The following is a 12500-nucleotide window of genomic DNA, read 5'->3' on the forward strand; positions in this document are numbered from 1 at the left end:
TTATTTGCCCACTTAGTACTGTTGCCAAAACTGATTACTTTCGTTGTTTTTACTAAACCGACCTTTTTAGCGTTGAAAAGCTTATTTCCGAAAAGCTTACTTTTAATGTCACTGACAAGACTTGATTTGATTATTTTAATTTGGATGTCTGAGATAAACGTAGCCTTTATGGAAGTGCAAATATGACAAAATGTGACATATAAAAGACCATAGAATATGAAAGGAGATTTCGAAAATCAAGTTCTCTACCACACATCATGTTTCCCTTTATTATATCACTGAAGATTATAAGTTATTTAATGCGAAGGTAGATTACCTGAAAAAATATCGTTTTCATTAGTATAGTGTATAAGAGTATTTATACTTTCTCTTTAATTCTCTACTAACGAAACAAGCTATAAAACATACTAATCTGAGTAAAGATCCTTTACTCAAGACACCAAGTCCCAGATAGGAAGATTAGTGTTATCTGTTCGCCGTGAGGATGAAGATTTTGTCACAGAACGAAAAGATTTGAAATGATTTCTAACAATCGCCTTACTCTAATTCTTATATCTTTATTGTCTACATAATACTTCATGCCTTTATGTGATCTCTTCACATTAAAAACTGAAGTAATAACTAGACAGAAAGAGGTATGTAAACTAGATACAGAAAACAACAAGTTTTCTGAATCGTTTTTGTAAACATGACTTCAGGGATTTCTAAAAAAGTGAAAAAAAAATAAACAAACCGTTTTTGTAAACATGACTTCAGGGATTTCTAAAAAATGGGGAAAAATAAACAAACAAAACTCACAGAGGAGAGTAGTCTCATACTACTTGTGTTTCATAAACGTCTTTAAGAAGTTGGGGACATTTTATTTGTTGCAAATCCAATTCTGGAAAGTTACCTCGTTATTTTCTACATGATCATCGTAGCACATTCAGATTGCGATAAAAAATATTACCATTTAGTGTTTTCCACAGACGTGACTCTTGTTTTCTATCTGATTCAATATAGTCATAACAGGTTATTTTCAAGCATGTTAAGATATTCTGCTTCCATATACACAAAAGATTACTCTTGCAGAGTAATGACTTTCCTTACTGACTAAGAAAGAAATAAACAGCCATACCCACAAAAGACTGATTCATATTTGATTATCTGCACCTAAAAACATATAAACAAACGCAGTGACAAGACTTCAAATCTAAGAACAACAAAGTAAAGGGCATTTATATATATGTATTTATGTATATTTATATATATATATTTTTTTTTTGGGGGGGGGGACAAAAGAACACTTCTACTGCAACACGAAGATTTAACATAAAAGCCAACATGAGCTGCCGACATACAGATTAAAAGGATATCTAAGGATTGTTTACTCAGAACAGGCCAAACATGGCAGGGTTGGTTAATCCAAAGCACCGCGATTAACAACGTGTGATAAACACGCGATGTCAAAACACTGGTAAAATTGTACTATGAATGAGTGAACGATTAACAGCAGTGATTATTCTTCATAAATATAATGGAAAAAACTGAGCTACGTACAGGAGGCCGAATATGTTCTATACAAATATTTCATAAATATTCGACAAATATATATACATACATACGTATATACATATATATAACATATATGTATGTATGTATGTATATGTATTAAGCAAGAAATACCATTTAATATCAAATTCAATTAAACTTAGAAATATTTTTAACCCTTAAGGAAAGTACCATTGATAAGTGCATCTACACTGAACAGGATGCGAACCTGGGCCTTTGATTATAAACAGTAACATACAGTCGACTTGAGTCATTCAGCTATCAGAAAAATATATAAGCTGATGTCGACTCTGCTGAATGCATTTCTATCGAATTCAGGTTCTGTCTGTGGAATCGAAATCACTTAACACCACTATAACAGCTGGCTGTCAAGTTTGTAACATTTGGCTAATTATTTGTTTTTACTTTACAGACTCGTGACTTATCTCATATATATATATATATATATATATATATATGTGTATGTATATATATATATATATATATATATATATGTATATATAAATATATATATATATATATATATATGAATACACACATATATATAGTGTGTATATGTATATATATATATATATATATATATATATATATATATATATATATATATATATATATATATATATATATATATATATGTATGTATGTATGTGTGTATGTATGTTTATGTGTGTGTGTATGTAGTTCAATTATACTTGCCTATCTTTTGTTGGATGCAATCTTAGTTCAGATTTCACACTTGTGCATTGTTACGCTCTTGTTTGTTTCTTCTGAACTTTCCTTTTTTATTATAATTTTACTCATGGCGCATAGTCTACTCTTTTGCGTTTTACTTCCAACCTTATGTGTCATTCCTGATGGTGTCTATAAGTTTTTAATACAAAAAAACCGTTTTGAAGTAGCATATCCTTGACTTATACTAAACACACACACACACACACACACACACACACACACACATATATATATATATATATATATATATATATATATATATATATATATATATATATAGATATATGTATATATATATATATAGAGAGAGAGAGAGAGAGAGAGAGAGAGAGAGAAATGTGTGTGTGTCATGTGTATAGGTATGCTTTTTCCTCACGCACACATTATATATATATATATATATATATATATATATATATATATATATATATATATATATATATATATATATATTATATATATATAAATATATATATATATATATATATATATATATATATATATATATATATATATATATATATATTATATAATATTCTCTAAAACATATTTACATTCAGCCTTTGAATCCTCGCCTATCAGTAATATAGCATAAATTACTAAGGAAACTCTTTTCAAAGTAATAATCCGCAGTTATGCTAGATGTATAATCTTTTTTCTCTCTCTTCCACGAGTAATAACTGTTTATTCTTTCAATAAACCTTTTTCTTTTAAATTCGTCCATATTCCTTCGATAGCAAGATCAGGATGTTATTTAACGCGTCCCATATTTCATCTGATATAAGCTGCTTGGCTTTGAACTTCATAAAACAGGGCACTGTATTATAAACATGTAATTTCCAAACGAAAATTTTACTTTCATCAGCTAGTATTTAAATCTCTTTTTTACATCGATAAAAGGTTATACGGTACGAGTGTCAATCATACTGCTTGGTTGAAAAAGAGTAATTTTCAATAACTGCTGATAATAATGTGTCATCATGTCGCTAATTACATTAATACGTCTTCATATGCGTAAAATTTGTAAATATGTATGTATGTAAACCAAAATTCGGGTGGAGTGAAGGTCAAGTTAGATCAATAGAAACAAAGAAAAATGTATATTTTTATGATGACTGAGTATATATGTATATATACACGAATATAATATATATATATATATATATATATATATATATATATATATATATATATGTGTGTGTGTGTGTGTGTGTGTGTGTGTGTATATATGTGTATGTGTGTGTGTGTGTGTGTGTATACACAACGCACAAAGTTTGTGAGAGAGAGGGAGAGAAGTTGTTTGTCAACTATTTCATTATTACACGCTGGCGAAAGTGGATCTTGAACTTCCCATAGACAAAGGCAATAAACCATTATGTAACATCGTTATGTAACAAGAATAAGCCTGGTTGAAAAATAGTTAATGGCATTATCAGTTCCAATAAGTTACTGAAGAGAGATTTTTAAGGAAGTCTTTTTTTACTATGACACATTATGGTGTTAAGTTCACAATTACAAAGCAAAACACAAGAACAGGGAAACTAATCTATCTCCCTGTGACGAAACTCACAGAAACTCATAGAAGCTTTCCATATGAATTTTCAATAATATAGTCATGGCTTTTTTTCCTATTTCCGCGTAATAAATAACAATAAACTTCCGATTTTATTGTACAGAGTAATATTTAGTGAAAAACGTGTAAATTAGTTGATGGTACGTCTCTCGTTCTGCGTTTCCTGTAATGTTTTCATGTTACTTTGTTCCGTAAAGATTTGCCACCTCTTCATTTGCGTCCTTTAGTAATTCAATGAGAAAAACCTATTCCACTGTATATCATTTCGCTTTTTGATAAAACCTCAATGCATACTTAACCTATCTGCACATGGGTGGCTGCTGCCTCTTGATTTTTTGTAAAGCTCTCTTGGTGGGTAATGTACTTTTAGTGGTAATAAAAAAAAAGCGTTTTCGACACAATTTACATATAAATGATGGTAGGCTACCATGATGATTTAGTACACCTAATGGTTTTAAACGAATGACAAAATGTCAGTGCAAACCAGCACTATCTATCTTCTCCAGCAGTAACGTAAAATAATGCCATTTACACGTCTTCACCGCAACTGACATTTATTCTCTGTAAACGTTCTGAAATAAAACGTTTTAAGATGGATAAAATGATAATCCAGGAAATTAAAAAGTCTGACGAAGCAGGTGGCACGTAATCCTCCCACCGCAGTCATTTCTGAAGTCTGAAAACTGGCTACTTACCGTACATGTGGGGAACTCTTCAGGGGCTCGGGTTTCTTTCCAGCCCAGGAGGGGAGGAATGGAAACCAGCCCCGAGAATAACCAGACGGCGACTATCATAATAGCCGCTCTCTCCGGCGTTCGCTTCTTCAGGTAGGCAACGGCGTGGGTGATACTCCAGTACCGATCTAAGGAGATGAGACAGATGTTATTTATGGACGCCGTCGACAGAAGAACGTCGATGGCCGCGTGGAGTTCGCACCACAGGTTCCCGAACATCCAGTACCCCATCAGGAGGTTCGCTAGGCTGAAGGGCATGATAATGAGCCCCAGCAAGAAATCTGATACGGCCAACGAGGCGATGAACCAGTTAGTGATGTTCTTGAGAGCCTTTTCAGTGGCAATTGCAATAATAACCAACATGTTACCTACGACCACTACTATCATAGCTACGGTTATGATAACAGTTATGATAACGATTTCGAAAGTGGTATATCCAGAGGGGTACATGGATTTCCCCCAGGGGTACACGAAGTTGGTGCCGTTGAACGTGTCGTTCGGGAAGACTAATGATCCATTATCATCAAAGCCCTCCAGACTTTGTTCCACAGTGTCGGCATACTCCCGAAAGGTGGACGAGTCCTCAACTCCAGCTGTCAGGTTGACTGTCAGCTCCTCCATGGCGACTGTCAGATATCTCACACAGGATAAATCCAGAGAAAATATCGAGAGAGGGGAAAAACAGCGTCGGATTTCGTAGTGTTCGGGCAGCTTCTTTTATTTCTGTGGCGTCGAGAAAAAGCTCTTCCTCTCTAATGTATTGATTAAACTCAAGAACATACCTCCGATGAAAGGGATAAGTAAAAAACTGATGATAGGGAAATTATCTTCTTTTTTTCTCAGGTGAAAACAGACAAGCAGACTCAAAGATGAGGAAAGATGTTTTCTGATAAGACAAACGAAAGTGAGGATGATGAATTCAAATGAAAGTCTTTTGGGGCATAAGGATATTGTTTCTCTGGACGAATGTTTCTCTTAATAATGTGGGGGAGGAGGGGAGAGGGGGAAGGGGAAGGGGATGGGGAGGAGAGGGAGGTGCTGAGGTATTCTTAAAGAGCTCGAGGGAAGTATTGTTGGGGGAGGGCAGAGGTGATGGAGGTTGATGGTGACTGTTGGGGGTGGGGAAGGCGAGGGAGAGGGAAAAAAGGGGAGGTGGGGGTGCCGTGGGAATTTTCTGTCCGTGCCACTTGCAGAGAGAGAAGGGTGCACAAGAGGAAGGGCCAAAAGGCCTCACATTCTTCCTAGTCTTCCCCTCTTTGGGATCTGCTTATCAGATTCATTCGTGAAAAATGGAAGTGCCAGTATCGGGAGAGGGAGGGAGGGAGGGAGGGAGGGAGGTAGCAACCCTATCATAAAATGTCCTTGTCTACCAGTATTACATGAAGAGAAAGGTGTACACCACTCAGCAGTGCGCTCTGGCCACTGACATCCTCATGCTGCCGAGTAAGTCCATTGGAAGTCCACTTTCCTCTTACTCCCTGTCCATTTCGTGAACTGGATCATTAGTGACACAACACACGAAGTCTTCGGGCACAGCTTTCACATTTAGGATTTTTTCTTTCGTTTAAGTCTGCATATATTCCTTAAAATGAAATTGATTTTCTTCGATTTTCTCTCATAATATGATTTTTTCATCTCCGATAATTTGGCGCTTAAAGAAGTTGGGAAGTCTCTCTTCTGTCCGATTTACATGCATTCATAGCTTCCATTTTCGCCCTCTCTCACAAGCCCTCTTGATATTCTATCTAGCCGACATCTCTCATACCTTTTGAACTGTGTCCTCCTCTCCAATTAGACCTTTATCTATTTAGCTCTTTCATGGATAGGTACTTTTATCTCCAGACTCACAAGAATTACTTTAACCGAATATTTTGGACGCCATTCATTTTTAGACGCCGCGTTTTTCAAAGGCAACAACCCCAATCGATTCTCTTATCTAAACGTACCTCCTCTTCCGCGAGCGCTGCCTTATTTCATGAATTAATTATCTCTTATTTGTACCTACTGTTTGTTCAATCTCATGCCTTAGTAGCGTCCCTCGAAACTTGGTTCGAATCCAAGAGAAGCGGATGTTTTGTACTTGATGATTATTTCTCGTTATTTTCCGCCTTCCACCGTTGAAAAACGTTCATTCACCTTCCTTCGGGATTCATTCGAAACTTAAAACATCCAACGGAAAAAAGTGACGCATTCCCTCTTTCACTTATTCGATCGATCTATTTTCTCCTATCTGGTGCAAGCGGTATCGATTTCGACGGAATTCTCATTTTTTTTCTTTTTTTTTTTTTGCAAATATACCTTACTTTTTTTTTTTGCTGGCTGGATGCCTACTAGCCTCAGAGGGGTCGCTCCCAGTGACGCAGGCTTCTCATGCTAACGTGGGAAACAATGGCTTCTTGGAGACAGCCTCTCGAGCTACCAAAGGGACCCTTACTTTTGACAGATAGCGTCCAATAACCACTCGTTTTTGAGTCCTCTGGTACGTGATCACGTCATGTTCGCTTTCGCCTGGCGACAAACTAACACAAATTCCTTGTTATTGCCTTTGGAATCTGCTCGTATGACACTGGAAACAAAAAATAAATAATTAATGTTACAGTTTTTTATTTCTTTTCTGTTTGGTAACACTTGCTTCAAAGCTCAAAAGGTGGTGACGATTCAAGTCTGGTCAAACTGCCAAACAAATCATTTGCATCCATTTGTTGACCACTCTGTTGCAGTCTATGTTACATTACTTAAGCCAATGGTAATGTTTATATAGTGTCTTGCATGGAGTTTGTGCTCGGTGAAAAACACGGAAATCGTCAGTGTGTGTTCAGAAGCTGGACTTTTACCGTCAAACATTATCATTTCGTTTAAAAGGAGAGGTCGTGCATCACAAAATAAATAAGAATTTTATTCATTATTCCTTCCCACCACAGCGACGCTGAAATTCTTTTTTTTTTTAATTAATCCTTTCTTACATATCAATATTGTTTTCTCAAGGCTATGCAACGAGAGAGAAGGGAATGAGGAAATTCGCCAGGCAACAGGGAATGGAACATACGAGAGGGGGGGGCTTGACGAAGATAATACTATACCCGTTTCACCGAAGGCGACAGATTTCTAACCTACAGTCTGTGGAGGTCGCCAGAAAGTGGAGTTTTGTCACAGTTCTCTTAACTTTTATTTCCATAAGATTAATCGTCATCCAAAGGAATGGAGGTAGAGGCTCATGGAAAGTGTTTCGCACATCGTTTTTTCGACGTATTTTTTGGGGGGGTGGCGAAGGACTCACGTCACACAAAAATAAGTTTCGTAGGTACTTTGGAATAAAATGGGATGAATTAAGACTATTAGAGAATTTTGGAAGCTGAAGAGGGTGTGGTTAAAACTACGGCCGATGAAACTACCGAAATACAGGGTTCAGCCTACAATAAATTCATCAGTAGAGGGTTGTCATACATCTTACTGTTGCAAAAGTTAACAGTTTCTGGGAGAGGACATTCTAAGCTCTTTTCTCCTTATTTCAACCTGTTTTCTGGACGACTGCATCACTTAGAAGGTGGTGCTATCAACGCGTGACACTTTGCAACGATGTTTGGATTCTCGAGTCCGGTCACGTAAATGTGTCGCTACATCAACCAGTTATTTTTCATACCAAACTAAATTTACATTAACCTGCGTGATTGTTGTCATATACATTCTTAAGCATTTAATTTCAAGCACAACTTTTTGAGAAATAATTCTTTTTCTTAAAGTTTAATGGTCTGCCGCTCTATAGCTCCGTGGGACTGCTTGGCATGAGATCGTTTAGAAGACTTCGAGAGCGAAGCGAACCAGAGACGTGCCAGTGTCAGTATCACCGATAAGAGCAAAAACAGGTTCAGGGCAATGGGCTTTGGGATAGAAAGATTGGCGCCGCGCGACCGAACTGATACGTCTCCCCTTGGCGAATGTTGGGCCCAGACTGCCTCTCCGCTATGACTCGACCGAGCAGAGCAACAGATCGCGCACTCACTACCGTTAGAACTTGGGCCCTCCCCGTCCTATTCCCATTCTCCCACTGGTATTCCTGGTGCCATTCCAGAGAGCCCCTGATCCCTAACCCTATCCCACAGTCCCGTAACCTCCGTCATACCCACAAAACCTGCGCTGGTCACCTCTCCACTCTCCCCCCCCACCCCCCACTTGTCCTCTCGGCTCCTCTAAACACAGTACCTCTAGGACCCTCCCCTCACACTTCCAACCGAAAACATCAATGATAATGAAAACAGAAATTATATTTATTTTCTATTTCGTAAAACATTTATCTCACAAAACAAACAAATAAGAGCAAAAGTATAGAAAAAAGAAAACATTCCACGAGCCCAAATTATATTCGTCCATACAGGTTTGGTCGTCCACACTTGGAAGCGCCTCTCTGCAAGTGAATGTTAGTGGAGTACATATATATACATATAGTACATATATGTATGTGTATATATATATATATATAAATATATATATAACACATATATATACATATATATATATAAACACACACACATACACACACGCATGCACGCACTCACGCACACACACACACACACACACACACACACATACACACATATATATATATATATATATATATATATATATATATATATATATATATATATATATATATATATATATATATATATATATAATTTATATACACACACACGTCCAAATTTGCCACTAAATTTAGAATTCGTTTTACCTTGGGGAATAGCTTAAATGCAAGGATATCATAAACGATATACTGTCATAAGTATACATACATATACATATCTATACCTTTTATATATATATATATATATATATATATATATATATATATATATATATATATATTATATATATATATATATATACATATACATATATACATATAGATGTATGTATGTATGTATTACATGAGGCAAATGCACTTAAAACTCATCATGGCAGCATATGAATTATAAAAAAATCTTGAGAGGTCCTTCATTATGCTACACATTTTGATTGCCGAAATATTAGGAATAGGTAACAGGAGTGACTACAGGAATAACATGGTTTTGGCGAAGTTCACGAACAAAACAGTAGTTAGTAAACTGAAAAGGATGAACATTCCTACTTACCTGTGGACTGCGATTTTGGTTACTGCACGTTTTGAAAAACCTCTCATTCATTAGACTAGAGAAAAAAACATGAGCATAAGCCATTCACCAACCATCATTAGTGTATAGCCAAAACTCATTTTTTTTTCTATAACTGAGAAATTCAGTTTCATGAAAATCAGAGAGAAAATAAGGTTTAGGTCCTAAAATAAATGTCTGACCTTGAATACTACGCTCAGGTAAAAGGTATATTTTTATAAACATACTCAAGGCTACGAACTTGCGATGCAAACTTCTACTGAATATCATTACCACGTGTGCAGCGAGAATTAACAGCTTGGAACCTATTGGCTTCATAACTCGTCCAGTCACTTTAGAAATGGAACAGATTTTCGTCCTTTTGCGTGCACGTAGAATTTCAAGGCTATATTTAGTTGAAGGTAAGCTGCATTTTTAACCCAGATTTCCCAACATATCTAAAAAAAAGGATCTCTGAATCTTGTTTTATTTAGCAACCACCGCAATGGAGGTGAGGATAATAATAATAATAATAATAATAATAATAATAATAATAATAATAATAATAATAATATTATAATAATTAATAATTATTATTATTATTATTATTATAATAATAATAATAATATTATTATTATTATTATTATTATTATTATTATTATTATTATTATTATTATTACAACTTAAAATGCATAGGGAGCAAGTCTAAAAGGCCACAAAACTTAATAAGGAAGCTTTCACAGAGATTAGCATGAAACCTCATATTGAAAAATAAATAACGATGTTCCAACCAACAAATAAATTTTAAAATATTTAAATAGCTAAACATGAAAGGTAAACTGGGACAGTGATGAATGCCCGTCGAAGTATTACAAACTTTACTAAGTAAATTAAAGACTTCGGATACTCAGGGTCGGGTCATCGTTGTGCCCAAACAAAATGTAGATATTGCCACTTTTTAATGAAACAGAATATTTCCCGTATAATGAAATAAATCATAACAAGTAGTGTTTGGGGAAAGGTAATATATACTGTTTCAAGCAATTTTGCTCAAAAGGTGAACCCCACGGAGGGTTAGATTCTTTAATCATATGGCCAAAATATCTTAAAGTCTGTATTTAGTCTTTCAAAAGGTACCCAGTACTATTGCATCATTTGATATGTTATCAAGCTGTCACGGAAATAACAAGTGTAGTGAAACATAAAGAATAAAATATAGTGTTCTAAATGTGCAGCCATTCACGAAACGAAAGCACAGTATAAGCATAGCTAATCCACGATAACTTGGCACACTTCTCCATACCCCGCTAACTAATCGATTTGCTGATCCACCTTAGATCTCTGTAAAGGCAAAAAATAAAAAAATCTTTTTCATTGGGAGGAGGATAACAAGTTTATCAATAGTTGCACTTTATACAGTGCTATTTCGTACGAAAGGTTAATAATCATATCATCAAATTTGTCATGAAATAATAGAATGCAGTTCCCACAGCAATATTCAACGGTATACCAAATTATTATCAGCCTAGACTCCATAAAAACACAACCAAAGTGCTCTGTAATTCATCACTTGAAAAATAATACACTAAACGTATTGATTATAGGTTGTTAAATTTATATTACAGCCTCATGATTAACGTCTAGGTATTTTTAATACCAAAAATGTCCATTTAACTTCCTGATTTCTACAAAATATATAGACCCTCTTATCATTAGTAACCATGAATCCCAGTCCAGAGGGGGTACAAATAAAGATTCCCTCTTCCTAATATATATATATATATATATATATATATATATATATATATATATATATATATATATATATATATATATATATATATATATATATATATATATATATATATATATATATATATATATATATATATACTATATATATATATATAAACGGTATATATATATACACACGCACACATACATAGATGAACGACAAGGTGTAAATCCTGAGCTGTTTCTGCATTTAATTTAATACATTTTCAAGAGGATGGATACATATTGGTATAAATTTGTTTTACGTGCAGACAAACAAAAAAACAGATGTATAAAACAGAAAAAACAAAGGCCTATGTATTTTGGAATAATATAGAGACCTCTCCAGTGATGAAATGTATGTATTGAAGGGAATTATTTAAAAAAAAAAAAAAAAAAAAGAGAAGCTCCCAATTTATTAAAACTGGAGTAGCCGTAAATAAACTGAAAGTAAATAAAAACATACATGTGACGAAAAATTTGGGAGTCTCGCTTTCACATATTTGTGTAAATAATTCCGTTCAATGCACTTACGCCTTCATTGGAAAGGTCATTATACCTCTCCAAACTACACAGGCCTTCGCTATTTCTGTTTTCTACAGCCATTTTTATGTTCGTTCGTGCTGTCACCCTACCTTATATACTGTAAACTTACACAGCTACGAATTCTTCCTTCTCAAGATGCACTAAATTCCAAACTGAAACCTGCATATATATATATATATATATATATATATATATATATATATATATATATATATATATATATATATATATATATATATATATATATATATATATATATATATATATATATAAATACATATATACATATATATGCATATAGTACATGTGTATATATATACATAAATACATACATATATATATATATATATATATATATATAGTACATATATGTATATATATATATATATATATGTATGTATGTATGTAAAGCTTAAAATATGAGTGATCATCTTGAAAACTGCACTATATTTGGAGTGATGAAAATAT

General features: G+C 34.2%; 2 protein-coding genes across 3 annotated transcripts in view; both read right to left on the reverse strand.

Annotated features, from left to right (window-relative positions):
- The window catches only part of Octalpha2R (alpha2-adrenergic-like octopamine receptor), a 352721-nt gene extending 343977 nt beyond the window's left edge, over nucleotides 1-8744 (reverse strand). The window contains exon 1 of the mRNA XM_067129053.1: nucleotides 4552-8744. Coding sequence (XP_066985154.1) covers nucleotides 4552-5211 — 660 coding nt within the window. The 5' untranslated portion in view covers nucleotides 5212-8744. The remainder of the gene's footprint in view (nucleotides 1-4551) is intronic.
- The window catches only part of LOC136853460 (uncharacterized), a 456271-nt gene that overhangs the window by 102449 nt on the left and 341322 nt on the right, over nucleotides 1-12500 (reverse strand). The gene's annotated exons all lie outside the window — the stretch shown is intronic.

The sequence above is a fragment of the Macrobrachium rosenbergii genome, chromosome 27, assembly GCF_040412425.1.
Source record: "Macrobrachium rosenbergii isolate ZJJX-2024 chromosome 27, ASM4041242v1, whole genome shotgun sequence".
NCBI classification, from domain to species: Eukaryota; Metazoa; Arthropoda; class Malacostraca; order Decapoda; family Palaemonidae; genus Macrobrachium; species Macrobrachium rosenbergii.